The sequence below is a fragment of the Actinia tenebrosa genome, unplaced genomic scaffold (genome assembly GCF_029948245.1).
Source record: "Actinia tenebrosa isolate PJP-AT-01 unplaced genomic scaffold, QUT_ActTen_1.0 PGA_scaffold8__29_contigs__length_14323225, whole genome shotgun sequence".
Lineage (NCBI taxonomy): Eukaryota > Metazoa > Cnidaria > Anthozoa > Actiniaria > Actiniidae > Actinia > Actinia tenebrosa.
In genome coordinates this window covers 2,104,848-2,129,786 of record NW_028292585.1, presented here as the reverse complement: position 1 = coordinate 2,129,786, position 24,939 = coordinate 2,104,848, and the positions used below count along the sequence as shown (strand labels likewise).

At 36.9% G+C, this 24,939-nt stretch overlaps 6 protein-coding genes across 6 annotated transcripts; 3 read left to right on the top strand and 3 right to left on the bottom strand.

Moving 5' to 3' along the window:
* The first annotated feature begins 839 nt into the window (after positions 1 to 839).
* LOC116294399 (transforming growth factor-beta-induced protein ig-h3) lies at positions 840 to 8,318 on the top strand. The gene is made up of 10 exons (XM_031701998.2): positions 840 to 1,112; positions 1,596 to 1,679; positions 2,700 to 2,779; positions 2,883 to 2,989; positions 3,270 to 3,491; positions 4,060 to 4,180; positions 4,418 to 4,572; positions 4,990 to 5,200; positions 5,406 to 5,719; positions 5,888 to 8,318. The coding sequence occupies exons 1-10, from the start codon at positions 913 to 915 to the stop codon at positions 6,494 to 6,496; spliced, it is 2,103 nt and encodes a 700-aa protein (XP_031557858.2). The 5' UTR covers positions 840 to 912; the 3' UTR covers positions 6,497 to 8,318.
* LOC116294401 (uncharacterized) lies at positions 7,405 to 13,490 on the bottom strand. Its single transcript, XM_031702001.2, has 11 exons — positions 13,167 to 13,490; positions 12,814 to 12,951; positions 12,206 to 12,228; positions 11,904 to 11,935; positions 11,303 to 11,360; positions 10,535 to 10,634; positions 10,133 to 10,244; positions 9,487 to 9,529; positions 9,336 to 9,406; positions 8,753 to 8,861; positions 7,405 to 8,289 (listed from the first exon to the last, which is right to left on the bottom strand). The coding sequence occupies exons 1-11, from the start codon at positions 13,360 to 13,362 to the stop codon at positions 8,065 to 8,067; spliced, it is 1,107 nt and encodes a 368-aa protein (XP_031557861.2). The 5' UTR covers positions 13,363 to 13,490; the 3' UTR covers positions 7,405 to 8,064.
* A 94-nt stretch (positions 13,491 to 13,584) lies between these two features.
* LOC116294403 (coiled-coil domain-containing protein 167) lies at positions 13,585 to 15,845 on the top strand. The gene is made up of 4 exons (XM_031702003.2): positions 13,585 to 13,703; positions 13,811 to 13,905; positions 14,145 to 14,197; positions 14,377 to 15,845. Exons 1-4 carry the CDS (start codon positions 13,680 to 13,682, stop codon positions 14,481 to 14,483), a joined length of 279 nt encoding a protein of 92 aa, XP_031557863.1. The 5' UTR covers positions 13,585 to 13,679; the 3' UTR covers positions 14,484 to 15,845.
* Positions 14,782 to 19,845, bottom strand: LOC116294402 (calmodulin-lysine N-methyltransferase). The gene is made up of 10 exons (XM_031702002.2): positions 19,413 to 19,845; positions 19,127 to 19,188; positions 18,644 to 18,704; positions 18,456 to 18,510; positions 18,269 to 18,332; positions 17,893 to 17,953; positions 17,721 to 17,795; positions 16,956 to 17,019; positions 16,754 to 16,882; positions 14,782 to 16,608 (listed from the first exon to the last, which is right to left on the bottom strand). The coding sequence occupies exons 1-10, from the start codon at positions 19,664 to 19,666 to the stop codon at positions 16,486 to 16,488; spliced, it is 948 nt and encodes a 315-aa protein (XP_031557862.2). The 5' UTR covers positions 19,667 to 19,845; the 3' UTR covers positions 14,782 to 16,485.
* A 66-nt stretch (positions 19,846 to 19,911) lies between these two features.
* On the top strand, positions 19,912 to 22,999 carry LOC116294407 (3'(2'),5'-bisphosphate nucleotidase 1). The gene is made up of 6 exons (XM_031702007.2): positions 19,912 to 20,081; positions 20,645 to 20,767; positions 20,936 to 21,043; positions 21,389 to 21,437; positions 21,626 to 21,919; positions 22,311 to 22,999. Exons 1-6 carry the CDS (start codon positions 19,962 to 19,964, stop codon positions 22,580 to 22,582), a joined length of 966 nt encoding a protein of 321 aa, XP_031557867.1. The 5' UTR covers positions 19,912 to 19,961; the 3' UTR covers positions 22,583 to 22,999.
* A 102-nt stretch (positions 23,000 to 23,101) lies between these two features.
* LOC116294378 (TNF receptor-associated factor 6) lies at positions 23,102 to 24,811 on the bottom strand. Its single transcript, XM_031701972.2, has 2 exons — positions 24,443 to 24,811; positions 23,102 to 24,188 (listed from the first exon to the last, which is right to left on the bottom strand). Exons 1-2 carry the CDS (start codon positions 24,763 to 24,765, stop codon positions 24,011 to 24,013), a joined length of 501 nt encoding a protein of 166 aa, XP_031557832.2. The 5' UTR covers positions 24,766 to 24,811; the 3' UTR covers positions 23,102 to 24,010.
* Between the last annotated feature and the right edge of the window lie 128 nt (positions 24,812 to 24,939).

The window sequence follows — 24,939 nt, the reverse complement described above, 5'->3', positions numbered from 1 at the left end:
GTAATTTTTTGATGTTGATCTCCTTTTATTTCACTCTGATTGACGAGAAAAATGTTGTGGTGTCATATTCAACAAATCCTCCTTCCATGACCTTGGTTTGTTCGGCCAATGAGTATGTAACATGACCCGTTCCAACGGCCATTTGAACCCCATCGATCTGTCTGTAGAAGAAAAAAAGCTCGACTTCAAGCAAGGATTTTTCTGGAAATATTTGGCGATGACATTTCGAATACATGTAATAATAGAGAAATGATCTTTTCTTTGATATGTTGAATTTTTATTGCGGTTCGAGGGGAGAGAGTGAGATTTTTGGGGATTTAGTTCTAGCATGATGTGGTCGATATCGGGTGGCAAGTCTCCAGCCTTCCCATTATTAAGGTAGAGAAGAGCGAATTTTGAAAAAACCCTCTAAGCGGCCCCAAATCGCGCTGAAACTTCGCCAGAAGACTGAACAAGGTTCAAGCAACTGCAGCAAGATTTGAAGCAAATCGTTGAGTGAAACAATTTATTGTCATATCTACATCATAACTCTCATGCATTCCCTTATATACCCCCATATACCTTGTTTGGGTGCTGCTTGTGATCTCGGAAGATAAGGTACCCCCAACCCCACACGGCCCTCTGGAACCCAGGGTAAAGATAAGGTAAGATTTTTCGCCTTTCTCTGTGCGATCTTTGTACACACCCATATGATACCACAAGTTTCTCATCAATCAGAGCTACTGTTCCACACTGTCAAAAGCTGTAGACCTAATTAAGATTCGGAAGTGCCTCGAGACAATGAAACTCAATACATGGAGTCAGATCTACAAGTATCAAATTCCTTGATACACGTCCAAAACAGATCAAATAGCAGTGTTCCAAGTCAAATTTACTAGCCATAGCCATACGAAGTGATCATCCTCATAAAACATGGCTCATTGTTCCCTGGTTCGAGGATTGGCGGTGCTTATTATCTTATTCCTTTGTATCGGTGGTGGACTTGGTACGTGGTGGAATCCATTTGGATGGCGTAGAGTATGGAAAGATTGGGTTTATGAACAACATCGCCTGTCGCATCGTCTTGACGAGGTTTCGAAGAAAGTTCAACAGCCACCTTTACAAAAAGACGGGTAACGCTTTCTCCTACATATATGCTGTAGTTTAGTTGATAAATTATCCACACACGCTTATTATTAGATGGAGGAATCTTAACCTAAAAATCTAGCGACCAAAAAAAATTTACTGCGAATCCTTTGCATCCAAAACATGCGCTGTAATCGAATTTGCCATTTCTTTCATGGCGTCTTCAGTCCCCTCACAACCGCTTTGTGAGAATTTTCTGGTATTTTTCTTTTATTTAATAAATTTTTTTTACGCATATAGCGTGTTTATTTTTTAAAAACATGTTTGATACTCTCTTCACACGTCTGAAAAAAGATTGATGACAGACACAGCAAAGACGAAAGATAACGTTATTTCAGTGATTGCCTTTTTCGAAATAAAATCACTCAATAAAAACGTAGCTAAACAAAGCAAGGACTTGATATTATTATTCTCAAATAGTGGAGGTATCTTGAATTGAACTGAGTAATGAATAATTTTTTCGCCCCCAGGATTAACGTCTGTGGAGTTAAAGTTCCTATTACGGTGTCCCGTGAATGTCGAACTATGTTCGGACGGCGAAGACTCAAATGCAGGTATGAAGTTAGTCTCCCTCGCATCCGTTTTTAGTGTCGGTCGTCACGACCGACACTAAAAACGGATGCGAGGGAGACTAGTATGAGGTTGGTCACAACAAAAACACAATGCAGTTAAAAGTTAGCAGTTTAAAACTAAATAAAGATATCCGTCAAAACTGAGACTGGAGAAGTGAGACCTAACAGCCGGACATTTCCGCTTGTTTGGAAGTTTAGACTAGAAGGGTCGGTAGAAAACTAGTTTGTGTTCAAGTGAACATGTCGTTCGTCACACTCTTTATCCGTTATTGATTGCGCTATTTATATAGTAAACAAGAAGAAAACAAGTAAGAGAAGAGCTTTACAAGTTCGTTAACTTTGAGACGTCTTTTAGCTATTCATTTTCTTGAATGTAACGAGAATTTTATTTTTAGGTCATGTCGATGAACTTTAAGCACGGCCTTCCGTCATTAGAAAAGATGGGGAAAATACGAAGTAAACAGCAAGATTAGATGAACGTACAGCTTCAGTGCAAAAAGATTTATCTTTTGTTTCAAAAAACTTCAGTAAACTCTCTATCGAGGAAAGAGTGTATTAAGGCTAAAAATTTAGAAAGAAAATAGGAAAACAAATGAGTAAGCAGCGTGCTTATCTTTTGAGGAAGCTCCAGTTTGGTTCGAAAATTCCTTAAAAAAACAGCCGCTGGCACGATGTTACTGAAGCTGTTTTTGAGAAAGCTTTTTTATTTGGCTACTTTTGCTTGTCTTTTCCCTAACGAAACTAAGCATCTTTGATACTCTACTGAATATTGAACCTGGCTTTCGTTCAAAGATACACGAACCCTACCCAGAGTTAATAAACTCTGCCCTACCTAAGCCAATAACTTGCCGAGGCTTGTATTTGGAAATGCAGATGGTGCATTGCAATGAATTTCTTTCTCTCAAACCTTTCTGTTTAATTCCTTATCATTGAACATGGTGGAACAAATTTGAATTTTGCTTGAATATTTTACAATCTATATATACTCCAATATAATTTTAGGTTCAGAAGGTATTACATAACCAAATACGAATGTTGTCCTGCCTTCGCACGAGTCGAAGGACAGCCTGGCTGTCCCAAAGGTAATACTTCCTGTTTCCTGTTTCCTCAGGGTTGTACTGGAATGTTTCCAGTGTCCGGTGTAGCTGAAAGTCTACTCACTGCCTAATTTTTCATGGTTTTCAGAGCTATACGTTTCCAAGTTGAACATCATTGACATCGCAAAAAAACTCGGTTTGAATCAGTTTGTTAAACTTGTGACGGAGTCTGGTGTCGGTTCTGAGCTGATTTTGGTAAGTTTATGTCATTACTGCCGTAGAACAGGTGGAAGTTACTATGAACGGGTAGAAAGATATACGGTACCTTTATTTTAAAAAATATAGGAAGGAAAATGTAAAAAAAAAAAAAGAAAAAGAGAGTACGTGTAATAACAGGCATTCCGATTATCCACTTTTGAGACGAGTGGGACTAGAGAGAGTCTTGTTGCGCAAAGGCTTTTGGGATACCCCAGTCTCACGCGACCACAAGTCAGTCATATCCTCAATCACTCGATCTTCTTTTCTTATACCACAGGATACCCGTTACACAGCTTTTATCCCGAGCAATGAAGCATTCGAAGCAATACCGAAAGAGACACTGGACGAACTACAAGGAGAGTCTACCAGACTTGGTGATGCCCTTCTGTTTCACGTGCTTCCAGGGAAATTAGTCACTGATCAACTGAAGAATAATGAGCTACTCAAGACAATGGATGCCCCTCATAAAATGAGAGTCAATAGATGCAACGATAGGAAAGTTAGTTTTCGATTACCTTTTGAGATTTGTGGACGGGATTGTATAATCTACAGACGCAGTAATGCCGGGTCGTCTGTATTATAATCTTTTTTCTAAAACTAAAGTCAAACGTCTAACTAACATGAACCGTACGAATTGAAAAAACAATGGATAATAAGGCGGTTTTCTTTCATGTCACTAGGTTGGGCTCATGTGGAGTTCGACGTTAAGGCGCGATTACACGGAGCATTTTTCACTGCAACTGATCTCGCAACAGCTTTGCGACACAAGTTGCAAAAGTGTTTACACACTGCAATAGAGACGCAATCTTCAGTTTGCCAAAACTAGAAACGAATTTCACTTTTGACAACGATTGCTGCAACTCGTCTCGCGATGTTTTTTCAAATTCCACTGTAGGCTACACGCTGCATGCTCCTTGCAAAAAGCCATTTGAGAATCAAGGAATCCTGCACGTCGTCCGTATGAAGTGGGTCAATTTTTGTTAAATGTTCTGTGTATGCGATAATCAAACAAAAAAAACCAATTAATAGAAAATTAATAAATGAATAAATAAATTTACTTCCCCCAGATTTTCGTGGTCCAGGGAGCCAAGATAATCGATGCCAACCAAGGAGCGTCTAATGGTATCGTCCATGTTATTGACAAATTCATACAACCAACACAAGGAACCCTTAGAGATTACCTCAAAGGTGAGCCTTGCTCAGTCAGTAGAAAAATATTGCGTTCGAAATGGAAACAATTTCTCGGAGATATGCACATAAATGCGTTCCTATCCCATGTTCATTGGAAGGTTTGTTTGTGACGTATTTCCGGGTTCAAGAGAAGTGTCACGCAGCTTTGAACGAACCTTTTAGGAAGCCATTTTTCTATTTTTAGGTATTTTTGACGCATTTCTGGTTTCAAGGTAACTTTTGTTCAATTTTTAGGTAAACCGGAATTCAGCATCTTATCTCGCCTGCTGCGCAGCCATGACTTGGAGGACCTAACAAATGTCACACTGTTTGCTCCAACGGACAAAGCTTTCCAGGCCCTCCCGGCTGACAGGCTCAACAGGTTACTAAGCAAGAAGGACTGTGTTCAGGTGAGAAGAGACGTTTAAATTCAGTTTTCGAGATACAAGGGACTAAAGAAGACATAGAGCTAGACAATACTGCATGCCTGGGAACCGTTGTTAGTACCGTTCACACTCCTGCGCGCCATCAGATGGTACATCCTCATAAAGAAAAATACAATCAAAACGCATTGGCGCTTAAGATTAGGATTTGCACGGGAAAACTGACACGAACGACAGGCGCAACTCCTGGGTTATTGAAATGTACCATTTTCTTTTTGTTTTTCAATTACGAAATAAGAAAAGACCTTCAAAATTTTGACAGCAAACCTGCAGGCTATTGCGTTGGTCTGCTCAGGGATAAAACTCACGACCTTCCACATATTAGACTGATGTCAAGCGGTGATTGGATCTAACCGGGTGACGGAAACTCAATTTAATTCACAGAAGCTATTGAAATACCACGTGTTAGACGAGCCAATATACAGTCAGCTGTTGGTGTCGTCTCGCCAAAAGTCCATGAATGGTTTATTCTTAGACGTGGAACACAAGGGCAACGAAACTCTCAAAGTGAACGATGCCAATATAATAACGGCTGACGTCACGACTGATGACGCAATTGTCCAAGTGATTGACAAACTTTTGATGCCCATTGCAGGTCAGTATGTAGGAAGAGAAAACTATAAATACCACTTTGTCTATGACACACATACCACTTGACTTTTACGACCACTTTCTTAACGTGACCTGACTTTTACGGCCACTGAGTCTATGTCATGACCTCAGAATTTTCGTTGACTCCAAACGAAATAAATTATATTTCAAATAAATCTAAAATTTTGACATCCTTCAATTTCATCCAGCAATGGAACTGGTCGAAGCGGTCAAAGCTTTAAACCTGACTAAATTTTCCTCCCTTCTGGAAAGAAGCTCTTTGATGGAGGAATTAAGAAACGGAGAAAAAAACTACACAGTTTTCGCACCAACAGACGAAGCATTTGAAGCTTTGCCTTCTGATGTCAAAACGGAAATCACAGCGAACCCTCAGGCACTGGACAAGGCGCTCATGTATCACATGATCGACAGGAAAGTCTGGACCTACGAGTTTGGACGGGATAACTGTGTTATGACACGTAGTGGTATGAGAGTGAGGCTCAACACATTCCAGTTTGGAAAGGTAAATTTGATGTGCACGCAAGCGCAGTGTTGTTTTAATTTCCAGTCTTTTGAATTAGGGAGCAGCTGTGTTTGCCGCAGCAAAGACAATCCCTTAAAAGTTGATTCCTCGAAAATGTACAAGCCTGTGCAAGGACTTAACCTTTTAATCCCTCTAATGTTCTTTCAGGTGAACGCTGCCAACGATGCTTGCATAGAAAAGGCCAATCTAGAGACATGCAATGGAGTCATCCACGTGATCGGCAAAGTCCTCGTTCCCGCCAAGAACACCATCTATGACGTCATCAACAGTAAGCCCCAGTTCTCCATCCTTGCGCGCATCATTCAAAGAAGCACGTCTATAATGCCAATCCTGGCCAAAATCAATGGTTCAGTCACTCTCTTTGCTCCCACGGACCGAGCCTTTGAACGACTGAGAGAGAGATCCCCAAGCATCTTGAAACTCCTTCAAGAAGACTCCAAAGAAGCGACGCACTTCCTCAAAGCGCATCTGCTCGACCGCACCATCTACAGCTGTGGCCTCCAGTGCAAATACAGCTACTGGTCCCAATTCCGTTCCTCCTTCGTCGTCTTCTCTATGTCACGTGACGTTCTCCGCCTGAAGTTACCATGGCGACGAGGTGCCAGTGTAAATAACATTATGCTGAACCCGGTTGATGTGGCTGCTTCTAATGGTGTAGTCCATGGAATAGAAAAAGTAATGAACTGGAGCCCATTGGGATTACGAACAAGGAAATACTACAATCCGGTAATCTTTGATTGGTGGATCAGACCATGACGTCACTCCAGCTAAGGGAACCCAACCAATTTAAAAAACTTTTTCTGGACTTAGAAGTTTGGGTAGATTAATGCTAAAACAGTTTTTTAAAATATTAAAATAGTTGTGCTTGCTTTTAAAAGAATGGTCAATACTAATCAGAAAGCTTTTCCAACGAATTTACAATATTTTTCTGGACTTCGAAGTTTGGTTAATCAATGCTATGACATTCAAAACACTTACAGTTAAAAAGAATATTATTATAATACTTTAATAGTATTAAACTACAAAAAGGTTAACATAGGTTAACTAGCTAGCTGTATACACCAGTTCACCTCCCCAGGGTACGAAATTAACGCTCGCAAACTCCCAAAATGCGGGTGAAATCTAGTATTTAGCGAGTAATAAATAAATTTAACTAGCTAAGTTTCGCAAGTATGACCACAGTCCAGAAAATGAAGGACTGAAAAGTTCAGAATCCGCATCAAGTAACGCTTGTTATTCTCTGCTTCTGATCGCTAGTGACTTTGAAATTTTTGCAAGCTTTTTTGCTAGTGGGTTTAAAAGTTTATTTCGTGACCTGCTCCCCTCTCCCCTTTTTTACAACCGTCGTTTGTTCTCAGAAGTAGTCCTTGACAGTAGACCGTTTTCTCAAGGTTGCGTGCGCATCCAAATTTAAGGAACTTGAAGGCCACGATACCAGAACACGAGTATTATCATGCATTGCTATGAACATTTTTTCGATAAGAATTCATAAAATTGATTATTCTCCTGTTTAATTCCTCTTTAAAACTGTCTTCTCAATTTTACTGAATTTGTGTTTTTCAATTTTGTGGCCGTCAAGTTGGATGCGCACGCAACCTTGAGAAGACGGTCTATTGTTGTCAAGGGTGGTGAAACTGATCTACAGTTTTATACTGAAGAGGAACTTCATAAAAACGATATTTTTTAATAGAATGATTATACTCAACTGTGCTTTGCATTTATTCTTTAAGATTAACAATGATTATTCATATTTTTATATATTATTTTAGTATTATTATTTTTATATTATTTTTTATTATTTTAGTGCTATTTTGATGCATGGCAGATTTTATGCTGGGTAAATATAATATTCATTTCCAGCTCTGTTGGTTTGATGTAGTCATTGTTATTTGAACTCTTCAAGCAATGATATTATAAGAGTACAATAAATTGGATTATAGACATGGTCATGGTCATGATAGCCTTAAGGGCCCGTTTTCCTGTTACAGGTATGAACGTGTTTCTAGCTGTCATATTCAATACTGAGATAACTGATGCAACTGATTTGTGATCCAAACAGCTACAAATTCAATTGATTATTTTATAATCTAGTGATTCCTGATTTTCACAAGCCAGTAGCAAATCTTAGCTACAGTTCCAGGCTAGTGGACAAGCGTTAGTGTCTAGCAACATTTTAGCTTTAGTCTTTCAATCAAAGCCTTTTGAGTTTGTAACTATCTAAAACTTTAACACCTTGCAGGTGATTTCCAGATTATCTTTTCATAATAATGAGTATAAAATATCATAATGGATATTTTTTCCTGCTTAGCAAATTCATTTCCACATTATATTTCCTGTCGTGTTTGTGGCTTACTAAACCAGATTAACCTGTCATCCCGGATGTGGCCAACCTGGAGGCCAGGATAGTCTGATTGTACAGTGATATTAAAGTTGTAGGTATTGATTACCTCTATTTTTATTTGGTTGTAACATTCACTGGTCATGAGCGCCTTGGGAATCTCTAGGAGAGTCAGGTTGGCAGTGTAATAGCCATTCACTGCAATGTATTTCTGGAAGGTAGAATAAAATTGGTATTGAAGTTATCGTAGTCGATTTATCCCCACTCCCTAGAGCGTACTCCCCTGAAGATCAGGGCGGTTGGGTACCACCATATAAATTCTGTGCACCATCTTACGGCAAAATAGCTCCCTTGTCATTGCAGGGGTTTTTCCAGTAAGGGTAGGAGATTGGACAATGATCTGGTAACTGAGCACCTTATATTATTTCAAAACTTAATGATAACCCTGTCTTAGATAAACAAAAGCAAATGTGTTTCATAACCAAAAAGGGGTCAGCAATGTCAATAACGCTGCAAAAAACCTATACCCTGTCCTTGAGCCATAGCACAGATTTGTCAGAAAATCTATGTAGGGAGGAGAACATGGTGTGACAACATGACATCTCTAAGAATTTCTGTATAGCAGGCTAAGGTACATGTAGAGCACTAGAATATACTGTTAAAACTGCACTTACCTTCTCAGCCTCATAAAGCATGATCAGAGATGAGTAAACTGGCCAGTTAGAGGTTTCTGCAAACTTAGTAGTGTTGATGGCATCTGTGCTGAACTGCAGAAATCCCCATCTAACAACAAGTTATAGATTAGCTGGAGAAAATCCAGGGTCTTTTTAAGAGAGAGTGGACTGTTTGTGATCAGGACCACCATCTTGAGCACCAATAATAACGCAGTTAAGATAACAGCAGTCTAGGGTGAGGGGGAATCCCCTGCACCCATTCCCTAGATCTGCCTGTTTTTTAGGGGCTTAGACAAAAGTGAATTTACTCAGACTACTCCTTTGCCCAAAAATGATGGAGAAACAGAACACCTAAAGAGGTAACAGATTTTCTAAGGTTGGTATTGTACTGATAGTAGCATATCAGTCATTAGATTCTTCTCGAATTATGGTCATTTAAGCCCACACTCTCATATCAATCCGTTTTTGTCTCGTTAGAAAGAGGAAGTATATCAACCAGCAATTACAAATACAATGAGATATTGGTTTAATTTCATTGGATAAGAATATGGGTTTAATCATAAGTATATGTAGCATAACAAACCTTTCTGGTAGGTGCATATTGATGGCATACTGTGGGGACCACACCCAATTATCTTCTGGGATCCCAGACACCTGCAATACATTACGGCACTAATTAGTCATTAATATTTTTAAACATTTCTTTGAATTGATTTAGATTTTATTCATTATACCTTTTCATAATGCCCATCCACGACTTTTACATGCCATTCAACTCTAAAGAAAAAAAAAAAGAATAAAGGAATGAACAAATAAACAAATGAATGAACAAATGAATAACTTAATAAATTGTTTATTGGAGGTGCTGTGTTGGTGGGGGTGACTAGATGACCTCTTTGACAATGGGGTTGCCTGCACAGGAGGTAGAAGATCACCAGGGAAAGGGGGTGGATGAAGGACCAATCACATTTGCCGAGAGGGAGCCTAAACTTATAAGTCTCTGCCCCAAACCATTCTTAGTCTACAACATCCATAGGGACAGCTGAATCCAGATTCTGGAAGTCTGGATACCGACCATTCAAAAGCACTCTGTAATGCCCAAGGGAACCAGACTCTTAATATATACTGTACGAAGACCACCTTCAAGTCTACACCGTTGCCTGACGAATACTAGCAGTAGCAGTCAAAATGTCAAGTTCCTCTCAACTGCCACGAATGAATAAGTATATCTGCCATAGTTTTAAAATTAAGCCATGACTATGAATGTCACCATGGTGGAATGAGTAGAGGAATTACCAATTCCAAGTGTGCAAGTGGAAAATATTTGCTGATACTTCTTTAGACAGTTGCGTCACAGGGGGTGGCAGATTTCATACTAACCTACTAAAGTTTATCCTCCACTGATCGGAGTTTTTAGGAGGAGCAGAAGCTCCAGCATTATGCACCACAATGTCCTTAAAAGGTAAAGCCAGTTCTACTGTCCAATAATTATCTGAAATATACAAATCAGATTGAACTAACTACCAGTTGTACTTCTTAAACAGTGAGCAAGAATTGGAATATTACAGTTTTATTTTGTGTAGAATATTCATGTGCTCCAGAGAGGGTGAATGAAATTTCAAGTTGTACATTGTATGTATTATTGAGGTTGTACATCCTTTACTCTATGTTGCCAGTGAAATGAGGCTAACACTGAGGAATACGGTAGTATTTTATGAAATTGCATTCATCATACCACCTCTCTATTTAGCCCCTATTCCTTTGGAAAAGATTCTTACATACCTTTCACAGAAGGATCATTTATTGGACCATCAACAAAGATTGCACTTTTCATTGACGGCATTTCCCAGCTACTATTTGCAGCACCACCATTAAGGTATGGCTGAAAAACATCCAGAGGATTATTTCATTAACTACTTGCTAACCGAATTTAACACTCTGTGATGGACAGAAATCCTAAGAGGTTTTGCAACCCACTTGATAAGGCTACCAATTTTTGGTAGCCAGAGGATTATTTCATTAACTACTTGCTAACCGAATTTAACACTCTGTGATGGACAGAAAGCCTAAGAGGTTTTGCAACCCACTTGATAAGGCTACCAATTTTTGGTAGCCAGAGGATTATTTCATTAACTACTTGCTAACCGAATTTAACACTCTGTGATGGACAGAAAGCCTAAGAGGTTTTGCAACCCACTTGATAAGGCTACCAATTTTTGGTAGCCAGAGGATTATTTCATTAACTACTTGCTAACCGAATTTAACACTCTGTGATGGACAGAAAGCCTAAGAGGTTTTGCAACCCACTTGATAAGGCTACCAATTTTTATTGATTGAATTAGAATTTAGAGGTTGATTTTTGTGGAGGGAGGAAAAACCAGGAAACCTGGAGAAAAACCTACATAGCATGGGAGAGAACCAGCAAACACCTCGACACATGTACATACAGTACAACACCAAGCCTGGGAATAATTAGTGATGAGAGGTGGCATATTAGTGGTGCATGCAAGCCATTATTAAGTTTTATTATTAATTTTCTTAATAAAATACCTTGTTTAACTCAAGGTCCCATGTCGTGTTTATTGCATTTATTTCAAATTCTTTATACCTGGAAGAAAATTTGTTACATTACAAGCTATTATTTATAACTCTATTAATGTCATACAGTATACACTCAATTGAAGAATTGTTGTCGGGTTCGGAAACATATAACGTAAAAGCTGAGACCGAAATGGCACATGGGAAATGACAAAATTATATCATAATTTATTCATTTGCGCCATCCATGCAGTCGGTTTAGAATGCCTAACGGGTATTAAAAACAGTGGATGATGCCACGGGTCGCCAGTCACAGCATGCATCTAATTAACATGCTTCCCATGTGCCATTTTGGTCTCAGCTTCTATGTTCTATGTTTCTGAACCCAACAACGATTCTTCAATTGAGTGTATCTTCTTGAAGAACAACCTTGCTCTAAGTTTAACAGTTACTCTACGTCCTTCATGCCAAAGAATAGAACTTTTGGAACTTAAAAACATTATTATCTTTTGTTTTGATAAAAATTATTTAACTGATGCATAATAATGATTAAAGATCTTTTTAAACAAAACAAAAATTAAAACAAGAAATAATTAATAATACTGATACATACCAATGGGTGTTACCATTGGGATCAATAAAAACCTGGAAGATAATGAGATATGTATTGATTTCCAGGGGCAGATCCAGGAATTTGTAAGGGGGGGTGGGGGGTCCCAAATAAAGAAATAGAGATATTATGCATCGCTTCAAAAAAGCCTAAGAGTAATTACGGCATTAGTGATGTCAGGTGCACCACAGGACAACCCCTGGATCTGCCCCTGATTTTTGAGCGAGTTCTGATCAAAAACTAAATAAAATTTCTAACTATTATTCAGTACAGAAAATAACAGAAAGAATTCAAAGTCTTCTTACCTCAAAATCATTGTCCTTGAAGACTGTAAAACAAAACAGGAAAAAAATTCAGAAATTTTTTCTCCAGGGAGACTTTCTTGGTTAGTTTTTCAGATGATAACGGCCAATTTATTGGCCACTAAATAGAGGTTGGCCACTAAAAAGAGGTAGGCTGTTTATTAGGTGGCCACTCGATAGAGTTTCTGCAGTATTTACAATTACATATATTTATAATTATATATATTATATCATTTATTGGAGTGGTTTTGCCCAACCCCACATTAGTATTCAAACTCCAAGGGCAGATCCAGCCAAAATCTTAGGGGGGGGGGGGGGGGGGGACTAATTGAGTTTCTTCTGTCAACACAATGGAAAACATTAAAAAAGCATCCAATTCTTCAGTTTTGTTTTGTTATTTTTTTCTGCTGAAAGGGGGCTTCAGTCCCCCTTTGCCCCGCCCCCCTGGACCACCCTTGAGCTCAATTCACAAATGTGGCTCAACTGGGAATCCAACCTATGTCTCCAGGTACATGTGAACTACCAGTACACATGTACAGTGGTGAGAGACATACGCCCCCTTAAGTAAATCATGAACCAGCCCTAAGAACAGGTTTTTCTGGCATACTCACCAACTGAATCATGTTTGGTCTGGTTTGCCCAGACATCAGGTTCTTGCACATATCCACCTATATAGAGGTATGTAGAATCCCAGCGCATTTTGGCTTTAGTAAGAAATCTTGGTTTTGGCCATCCTGATCCTTGAATATCTGTCAATCAAAAATTAATTTGACGAAGGAAACCCTAACAAGATGTTTTTATAACAAATGCAATGGTCCACGCAAAATGGCCTTTACCTGGAATGCATATTTTTCTACTTAGTTTGTGAAAGCAAAGGAATTCTTTTAAATGAAACATTTTACTATGAAGCCTATTAATAACTTGCACCACCCCTCCCCCTCCTCCTTATTTACCAGTCCCTTACCAAGGAAATCTTCGGTCCAGCCAACGTTTTTCCATGCATCTTCTTCAAGTTTTCCATCTACGATAATCTTTTCGTGTTCTTTGAGGCTGTAAACCACATAACTCCTTGGAAATGGCAACAGACATTCATCCGGGATCTGATTTGACAGGCCCGTAAAGAAACCCAAAAATAACGCTAAGAAATAACAGACTGTCATAATCCAAGGCTTCTAAAAGCTTGAATGGTTTTTATGATGAGAATTCGATGAGCTTGAAATGAATTTTTGGTATATTTCTTGACATCCACGTGTCACATGTTTATTTTGTTTTGCCGCCATTTTGAAATGATGCGACGATCCTGTGAACCAGCGGTAATCGTGGTACCAGTCTCCGCTCAATCACGGTAATAACGCCTGATGATTTTCACGCTTTTGGTGAACGACGTGTCGTAATTATATACTCCTTTTTCCTTTCACTTGATAAAAATAATTAATTTACTTTTAGATCTGTTTATTATATTCATAAATACAAGACAATGACGTCTAGCATTGTTTCACAGGTATGTTTTTCTATCTTACGAAATTATTTCAACGAATGTATTTGAATATATGCAGACCGGCTCTCACATCACGCATGGCCATTGTCTTTGTATATTAATATTTTTAGATAGAAGATATAGAGAAACAGTTAGCGAGCTGTGAAGATAGACTTGATAGTATTGAAAGAAGTCTAAGACTCAGGGCTATGTCGAGCCAGGAAAGGTAAGATCGCTTTATGCAAATATTCTACATGTATGTTTCCATCATAATCCCGTGGCAGATCTTACCTCAAAGCTCCATGTTGAATTGTTTTCTTTTCCTTTACTACTAAAATGACTAAAATATACAGATTAATAGATTTGGAAGCTTAGGCAAGCATCCTACCTCCCTTCATTGCACTCTATAGAAAGGATTTTTTTGGTTCTAATTTTACAAAACTTTTACAAATTTTTTGCATTTAGAGAAGACCTTCAGGAAGAAGAGAAGAAGCTAAAAGATAAAGTTGTAGAACACCGTATGTATATTTATGAAGGAAAAACTTAGTCTACTGTGTGTTGTCTACTGCCTCATCCTCTCTGGGGGAGGGGAGGGGGACTCTAGAAATCATCTAAAATATTTCCTCACTTGCTAATATACCAGATCATTTATTATAAATTTAAAATTTCTTTTGTTTCTGTTTTTTTTAATTTGCAGAAAAGCAGCTCAAATCATTAAGAAGTGAAAACAGAAAAAGCATGCTGATATCAGTAGTTGTACTTTTCTTGGTTTATCTTGCTTATACTCTAATCTGGTCAAAATAGGTAGTATTACTTTCTTTTAATTATATTTTAGCCAAGGAGCTGAGAAATGGCCTGTATTTTTGCATCGAAGAAACAATGTCCAGCTTTCTACAAATGATGCTCGTAATTAATATAATCTTTGAATTTCACTTTTTTTCGCTATTTCGGCTCATGAAGTCAGAAGATAATGCTATGAAAGGAAAAATTAAGAGGGGGATCAATAATGAAATTAATTTTAATTTACAAGGAATAAGAAAGGAATGAAAAGTAACGAAAACATCACGATTACGATAGAAAAATACAAAAATTATTCAGAACGTGAATTTCATCAAGCAGCTTATATATTTTTATTGCTGTTATTATCAAATATACTAGGATTTTCATAAATTATACAGTTCTAGAAACTATCCATGCATCCCTTACAGAGGTAGGTGTTTGATTCCATTACCCTTAAAAAATTCTAATACCCTACCTTTGGGATGGTGGAATATTTTCTAGAACTATGTCACTGTTAAAAGCAAGCACACATTACAAACTATATGTTGAACCAGAGCTTTATCTTATAATCAACCATAGTGGAACCCTACTCTACGGCTTAATGCATGTGCTTAATACAGCCACCCAGTTATTACGAAGATCCTTTTAAGTCCCAAACAAACACCCATGCATACACTTTCTATTTAATTATACAGCTTCTCATTAATCCCATATAGGTAACTGTCCAATTATTTTCTTAATTGGACAGGTCTTGTTGATATGGGATTAATTAGGCAGCTATATAATTAATAGGTAATGGGATTTCATGCTCCCCAATCAAGAAATAATTAGACTCAAAAAATTCCTCTGACTGCCAAATTGGCCTCATCCAATTTTGTCAGTCCTTGGAATTTTCCTCGTCCAATTATTTCTTAATTGGACAGCATGGAGTCCTATTACATATACAAATTTACTCACATAATATGAACACCCATCTAATACTGCCACTTTGGCCTATCCTTTTGGTGGCCCTATTAACTGGGTTCCACCATACTAGACCACTGGTATTGAATAAATACTCTTAAGGATATTACTTAAAACTTTTACATGAACTCAGGGCTTAAAATAACGACCAGTAACTTGCCAGTCATTATGACAGACAAATTAGAACATTACTGGTCAAAATTACCAGCAAGGCAAAGATTTGAGTGAACAAGTTCCAAAAACTGGGTGGAAATGGTCTGATGTCTGGCCGTTTAGATTTAAAACCCTGGAACCAGACAATATACTGTACATAATTTATATCAAACACAATGACGTTTTTATCTTTTACTGAGTACTTTATCAAATCCCAACAAATGTCAATATAGGTTATTATCATATTTAAATAAAAACCAAGGAGTTTGATATAGTTATTGATACAATTAAATAGTATTAAGCATTATTAATATATTATATAATATTAATATACATTTCTTTGAAAATGGCTAACTGCTTAATATTTTAAAATAAAGCAGTAATTATATTTGTTTTTTTGTGTAAATAATGTGTGTGTTTTTTAAGCTTAGGTTTTGCTATTAAAATACTTCCAATTCACATCGGTATCTACTCATACTTTGTAGTTTGAAAAATATTGCAAGTGGCAGGGAGTGATAATACCGTCACCTGGTTATTATGAACAGCGTTGTAGGTACAGAGCAATTACAAATGCATACATTTTCTATTAAGTTTACCTGCTTGTAAAACCAGTATATTACAGTAGAGTGCTCACACTAAATCCGTGAAACAAATACTAATTTTTAGCACTAAATAGTGATAAACAATAGAAAACAAAGGATTCTGTATGAAATAGTACTAATTAGTACTATTTAATGCTCACGGTTTTAGTGCGTGCACTCTACTGTAGTTCGGAAAAATATCCCAAGTAGTGGAATTTTCAAGGACAGGGAGGTTGGAGTACAAAATGGATAATTTCTTAAACTATGTACTGGCATATACAAGCCTCAAAAACCTGTGGCTACAATTTATGGTTGTATCAATTACAGGGTTAAACAGCTTGATCACATTCTAAGCTCAGGTTGTAGAGTCCATTGCGCTGTTTTCTTTGTAATAACACCATCACAGGGTAGTGAAGGTCTTCGTCAAATATATCCTTACCAAGGGATCGTGCCTGTAAAAAGCAGGTTTAGTATAAGCATTATTCTAAGAATAAATGGGGGATTTAGTAACATTCGTAATTCTAGAGTGGCTCTTCTTACACTGAATCCTGTCAGAATTTAGATGTGATTTTTTGTAGATGGAATACACTCTGTTACCTCTTTTAGTTTAGCTGAGATCAATTCATCATAATCCATGATGATCTGTACTTCAAAAAATAATGAGGCTGTGCTGCAAAACTTCTGTAGCGTGCCAGCACGATGAGGCGACATTAAAATGGTTCGACCCTGAGAAATACAGCAGTAGGATATCAATGAATATATGATAAGGAAAAGAAAGACATTTTCAAATCAAACTGACCTTTGGAGATAGGAGGACATCTATTGTGTGTAGAAGGTCTTTGTGACTTTCAACATAAAACAAGCTATGGAAAAATCATTGGATTGTATTATTGAAACTGTAGTTTCCATAAACTAGGGGTTTGTCTCCAATCAGACAATTTTCACTGAGTTGACGTTTATTTATCATGCAATTAAACAATATAGTACATGATTTTCCCTAAATCTGCATGAATTCCTTGCTATCGAGTATTAGCATGGCGTAACTTCAGTGAGTCTTCTCCGATAAAACTAAAAAACAAACATGGACTCAAAATATCCACAACTATGTGTGTTGTGTGACCTTGAGGTCAGTATAAAAACTGGCATGCCTACGCACATGATGATCATGCAAACGGAAGTAGGCCGCTACAGAAACCCAGCAACTCTAATAAAAAACCTTTTTCATACATATTTTATTTAAACAATCAATTCCTTCTTTTGATTATTTCTTCATTCATTTTAATATTTATTGGTTCAGTCATTTATGCATTTATCTATGCATTCATATGTATCTGCCAATATTTTGTTTTTTATTCATTCATTTATCCATTCATGTTCCATTCATTTGCTCACTCATTCATTCAATTTTTTATTGGCTTATTCATTATTTCATTTATTCATTCATTTAACCATCCATTCTTTTGATCAATTGTTAACTCATTTTAGCTCATTCAATTGATCAATCAATCAATCGTTTTTTCAGTCATTTATTTTTAGAGTTTAATAAAAAAGCAATGTCTCTTACCAATCCGAGGCCACAATCAGATCAAATTTGTTCTTCATTTCTGGGACTATTGCATTCTCACCCCACACCATTGTTCTATAATATTAAAAACCATTTTCAATGAAAAACCAACCAATTATTTATGAGCTTAAAAAACATTTTGGATTTTTCAGAATTAAAATAGTCTGAGTACCTTGTATGGACTTTTGTGTCTCCAAAGGCAGAACTGTTGTTGGCAATGATTCTTTTGATGTCTTTTTATATTAGTTAAGCCTGACGACAATCTCTAAACAAAATCCTTATGATCTAATTAAGTTATGGCAGCTACCAAGATATTTTCCATACACTACGATAGAGGTCTGCACCACCAGGCCCATGATACAGCTTGGACTGTCTGTGGTTAGATGGCAGAATAATAGAATCCCTTTGCTCTTGGGAATTGAATTCTTTTGTATATTAAGTGATTGTATTGTCCCTGCCATCTTACATGGCTGCCATCACGTGATGGTGCAAACTCTCTACATTAATGGTTTTAAGTGGGTTAAAAATGAAGAAAAGTTTAAGGATACTAGACACAGATTGTTGATTCCCATCTGTCAAACACACCTCTGTTGCCGCACTGTTTGCGGCAAGCTGTCAAATATTAATGTTAAACCATAATTGGTTAATGTATTTTTTGATCAAAAGTTAAATGAATAAGTTCAGCTTGTCATATAAGATACCCAAAAGACTATGAAATATTTATAAGACACTCACCATAATACCAGCTAGAGCACTCATGCCTGCTCCAAGTTCACAAACACATTTCCCCCTGAAAATTAATCCAAAAAATTGCTAAAAACAGGGCTTATAATGGATAAAAAATGATATACTGTACAGTTTTTGGGGCTGGAAATATTAATATATATATATATATATATATATATATACACACATATACTTACTCATATCTACTCCTGTGTTTTAATAAATAGTATGCTAATACTTCTTCAGATGGCCAAATACCTGTAGATTATCAAATGGTTACAATGTATGATAATGGTTTGTAATGAACAATATAATAGTAACCCCCCCCCTCCCCTAAGAAAAAAGTTTTGGTTGAGGTGGGGATAGACAGCATGGCTTTCTTCCATCCATTTTTTAGCTTGGGCACAATGTTTTCCATTTCACACCACATGTTATTCTCTTGAAAACAGAATTTCTATGTTTGCGTTATATTCAAAATTGATTCATGTGTCTTTTCATATGCAATGATTAAACAAAGAAATGATACTCTAAAGAATGATACATTGTCTGAAATGAGAAAACAATATATTCTTTGAAAAGTTAATAAAGTCTGTTCAATGTTGTAATTTAAACCTTTTCATCTTTGCTGACGATAGAGAAAAACTAATGCATTGAAGGTGGTAAAATGTCAAAATGCTTACAGATATTTCCTGTGTTATCAAAGCCTGATAATTCATTAATCTGCAGCCCAACATTCTTCTTTCTGAAAAAAAAATTTGAAAAAATTAAGATATAAATAAAATAAAGACAGGTGTTATTGGGATATATGTGTGAGTCCCAGTAAACACATAATTTATGTGTGTAATCGCATAAAAAATAATGAAAAAAACATAGTCTGCACTAATAGCCTTATCAGGAATTATCCATCAACACCTACTTCAGAGCTACAAGCCATTTTATTGAAATAAAAAGCAATCGTTGTTTTACCTGACTGTGATTTGGACACGAGTACTTGGGACTCGCTCAACAGTACTAAAATATTCAAACGATTGGAATTCCGCAGGAACAATAGTAGAGCTTTTACATTCAACAGATTTGAACAGCCCAAACCCTTCAAAACGCCTCACGGAAACAGAACTCAACAAGGAGACATTGTTGTCGTTCTTCTTAGTCAGAACATTAGCGAGTATTTTCCATCGTTCGCGCGCCATTTTTGACGAGGTTCCTTCAGTCGTCGTCATCTTTTCATGTTCCCGGGTAATTTTTTCGCGCTTGAGATAAAGATACTTTATAAATAGGGCCGTAAAGATACAGTAGAGTCCCCGTTGTGATTCAGTCAGGGGAAAATAAGTTGTGTATTTTCCACTCGAGTTAGAAAAGACACCTTGTTGACCTTTTTCACGCAACAACGAAATCAGTGCTCAATATATAGCCGCGGGCTTCCTGTGGGAATAAGCCTGCACTGTTTGATGGGTTATCGAATAAATATTCTCTTTATTTAAAATCTAAAGATCAAAAAATTTTCAGGTTTACGAAATGGCAGCCCCAAAACCTTTCCTTGTACGACTGGTATCTAGCTCTGTAGCCATCGCAAATCGAGCTGGTGTGGTGATCAGAGATGTTTTGAAGAAAGGAGAACTTGGCATTGTAAACAAGGTAGGCAGAAATCACTTACCGGTCAATGTTATTTTCTCGGGGGATCTGTATGCATTCATTCAGAACGGGATTTACAAATATTTCATAATTTATCAAACAGCTGTCTAGATGATATGATAGTAAATTGATTTTAAGAAAATACGCCTCAGAATCAAATTTTGCATGGCATGAAATATTTCAGGTAAATGAGAAAATTTATTTTATATTTTCAATTTATATGCTTGTTATTATTCTTAGTGGGCACTTTATGTTATTAATTCTTGTGCAGTGGGTTGTTATAATTATCTTATAATCATCTTCCAAGCAGAGTTTATATTTCTCAATACCCAAACCAATCAACTTAGCTTGGCTATACAGCTTCTTGGTGGGGTTGGGTTGGAGAAATATATCAATTGGAGCTAAGCATATATAATGCATTTAGCTTGGGGGCTATCTATTCACAGGTATTTATTCTCACATTTTTAGAATTTTTGCATAAACTTTTAGTATCCTGTGTAACACCTTCTATAGTGTCTTATAGGTCAGAGTAACAAGTTAATTTTTTCTTCTATGTTGAATATCAGTCTGAGGATGGCTCAGCTGAGTCATATGATCCGCAAACTGAAGCTGATAGATTGGCTCAAAAATGCATTATAGGCTCGCTATTGAAGCAATACCCTGGCTTGAAAGTGGTTGGTGAAGAAGAGGTAAATATATCAATCCATTGATGGTTTGTAATTATACTCCAAGGGACTGAGAAGACAAAGATGTGGCAGCCATGTTAGTGGCAAATGAAGAATAGTTGATTATTAATTCAAATAAAGTCTGTTCAGAAAATATGATTGAATGATTTGTATTGGTGTTTGGGTCTGCAGGATGTGGAGGTAAATGATCTGAGTCAAGATCTGCTGGTCACAAACCAGGATTCTACTGTGCTCCAACATGAATGTCCAGATAAATACAAGAACATCAAACCAGAAGACGTCAGTACAAATATTGTGAATTATATATGCATAAACAAAAGTATCAGGCAACATGGGGCATCGTCTTGAGGGGGAGGAAGGCTCATCTGAGAATTCCAGGGGAATACCCCATTCGTTGAAGATCTAAACAAGCTGAGGGTAGGGGGTTTGCTGTTAGTCTTTATAGTCCTAGTCTTCTATGCAGCCTCTATTAATGTTGTCACATCTCACTACTCTAAGCAGCTTAGGGGAGTAAGCAGTGTGTGAGGTTGCTTCATGTGACAACACTAATAGAGGCTGCATTGAGCATTGAGCCTTGTAGGTTTATCTCTATAGTTACTTTATTTTTGGTTTGTTACTATTAAGGTTGTCATATGGGTAGATCCATTAGATGGAACAAGGGAATTTACAGAAGGTAGGTTATAAATCACTGTGGAAAGCACTCAAATAAGTGGATTCTAAATATACTTTTAACATGCTGTTTTAATACATTAGTTGCATTTTATCAATTCTAATCTCAACCTGGTACCATCATTTCATTCACACTGGCAATGAAATTTTGAAAAGGTGTATTGCTAACCAAACTTGCTCAAAAATTTTCAGGCCTATACAATCACTCAACAGTGCTCATAGGTGTATCCTGTGCTGGCAGGCCAGTAGCTGGTATAATACATGAGCCATTCTATGGCTATAGGAAAGGAGCCAAGATAAGTGAATGTGCAACCTTGGGGCGCACTATATGGGGAATTCCAGGCATGGGAGCTTTTGGATTCCAATGCAAGACTCCACCAGAGGGCCGTAGGATAATAACTACAACTCGATCACATTCAAACAAGTTGGTAGTTGAAGCTATTGAAGCTATGAAGCCAGATGGCATCTTGAAAGTTGGAGGGTCTGGTAAGTTTAGCAGCATAAAATAGCCTACCATAGGGATGACACTGTCTAGTCACAAATCGTTTCTGATTGGAACTATCAAGGCTAAAAATGATGGCTGCTCAATGGCTGGACTTGATGACCAGCCACATTAATGAAGCCACACATTTGACTGATCATCATTTGACCATCAAGTTGACCAGCATAAGAGATTGGCCAGACATTGTCTGTTGACCAACTGTTATTTTAAGGCCTGACCACTATGATTGTGCACAAGATGGCTTACATTTGTTTCCCATGGAACTTTAGGATCCCTTAGTACAAAATCAGCCAATCAGATGCAACTGTTCACATGTATGGCTTATGTCAGTTGCCTTGGAAAAATTAAAACTCAATGACATAATTTTCTTCCCAGGCCATAAAGTAATGCTTGTCGTAGAGGGTGAAGCTGATGGATACATATTTGCTAGTGCTGGGTGTAAGCGCTGGGATACCTGTGCTGGGGAAGCCATCCTAGAGACCTTGGGAGGAAAGCTAACAGATGTGTTTGGCAATCAAGTTACTTATGACTTTGAAGCAGAATCTTATGTTAACAAGGCTGGAGTAGTTGCATCTTTGAAGAATCATGATTTATACATTAGTATGATTCCTGATTCTGTTAAAGAAGGACTCAAAGCAAAGAGTTAATCCAATGATAAATTACAACTCAACTTAGGAATAAATTTTAATTGAAGAAGTGAAAAAAAAGCTAGTAGGGAATTAGATTAAATTAAATAATTAATTTAATTAATTATTCTTTGATCTTGAGCTTTAGCAAGATGAAACTAGTCAATTATAAAAAAATTGAAATTTGACTCCAATGACTGTCTGAAATGTATCTACAGTACATGTCCGAAATGTCAGAAGTTACAAATTTCTTACAGTATTTTTAAAGCTTTCTTCCTATTCAACTGTTGTATTTAAGTCTCAACTAGCAGCGCAGTATAAAAACATCATTATTTCACACCACTATTGTTTCCAAAGTCACAAAATCAAAATCACACAAAGTCAAAAACATAATTTTAGCTTTTTTTTAATAAGGTATACATACATGGAATGAATTAAATGTTTTCCACTAACAAATCTTCAAAGATCTACAGTGATGGATCTCCTTACATTGTCTCATCTGAATTACAATTATATTCACAACTCACATAGTCAACCATGTACAACTTGTTGGAATAAATTATTATAACTATCCAACATTAGTTTCTTTATTAATAAAGAGTTCTTTAGCTTTAAATTGTCTCTGATATACTGTTTTTGTTATTAAATTAGTTAAATTTGGTAAATAAAGTGAAAAATTCATGTTGCATAAGCTTTGCTTGTTGCATGATTGGCCCAATCATGACTATGAACGAGTTTGATTTTTGAATTGATGAAGTTGTGCTCTTCATTCGAAACAGATAATGAATTGAATGTCAGAGTCCCTCTCCTCCCCACTTCACATATCTACATGGATGTTTTAGTAGTAACATGTAATATCAAAACCAGAGATGGTTGTAGGAGAGTTTATCTGAAGCCCCTAAACCATGATTGGACCCCTTAATGACAAGGACGAACCCCCTAATTGCCCTAATTCACTATGACATCACATCAAAACAATCTTCAACAATCTATTGTTTAAACGCAAAGGATCGTGGTCATCGGACCGGGTCAAATCAACACAAATTTACCAAAAATTGTTCTAAAACCTGTATCAATCCACTGAAGAGAAGTAGAATAGCCAGCAAAGGCTCAGAATAAGTTTTAGCACATATTAACACATATCCGAAAATCAGGCCATTTTAGATTAAACGGTTTCACTAGGAGCAAATTTTGTTGAATTTTCTATTAGATTTGACAATTCTATTCCCCACATAAACAAGCAGTGACGTCATAGTGAATTAGGGCAATTAGATCATCGTGATCTAGTCAAACCCCCAAAGAATAAGCATATATATGAATCTAGAAGTTTTTTGTTCATCATTTTGCGATCTAATTTTGCAGGCAATTTTGGCATTTACACTTATATACATGAAACGCAGGAAAGTATATGAAATCTTGCTCACATTATGTTTGGAATTAATTAATTCATCAAGCTGAACTCATTTTCCTCCTTGATGATCTTCTGTACTCTTGAGAAAAGGAATACCTTCCTGGAGAATGTCTTTTACTGGAGTGTCTCAAATTATATTCATGTGGTTTGTCAGAAACGCTTTTTCTTTTCTTGGATTGTTGTGTAGTTTTGAGTTTATTGAAGCAGCACTCAGTACTGGAAAACAAATAAATTAATCATTAATTAGCTATGCTATGATCTGAATATTTTAATTGAACTTGAAAAGGAAAAACTTGAATTTCAAATGTTTTGTAGTTGCTCATAGCTATAGCTGTACATGTATAAGCTCATTTTTGACGTTTTTATAGATGTTTGGAAGTCGTACATTTGAAATTTGTAATCTTAGATTTTTTGAAGTCTTACATTATATTTTTAGACAAGAGAAGTCAAACAGCTACTGATAATGTTACCTTAAATGCTTCTCAAGTTCCCAATACCACATCTCAGATTCACAACCAGAATTTGTACAACTAACAACACCGATTTGTTGCTGCAAAGCAATGTTATCTTCAGGAATACTTGGCTTAAAGATAGGGAAAGCATCTTCTAACTGACATGTCGGACATTTATCCAGACCATCTCTTCGCAAATCGTCAGAGTCATACAAACAGTTCACGCATAAACGATGCTGGCAGGAACCATAGACCATACGAAGTCTAGGAGACCAACATATAAGGCAGTTGAACCTTTGATCAAAGGATGAAGCTTGAGATAATCGAATTAAGTTATCCATGTTTCGTGATATGAGATTTTTCTTTACTACTGCATGGTTTTCGTTGTCTTCCCGCCGACTGACTCAATCTTTCCGTGAAGCGATTTGATTGGTTCAAATGGGGATGCCTTTACAGGTTTTGATTGGTCGACTCGTTCCCTAGTGACAAAACACGAATGTAACGTAACGTAACGT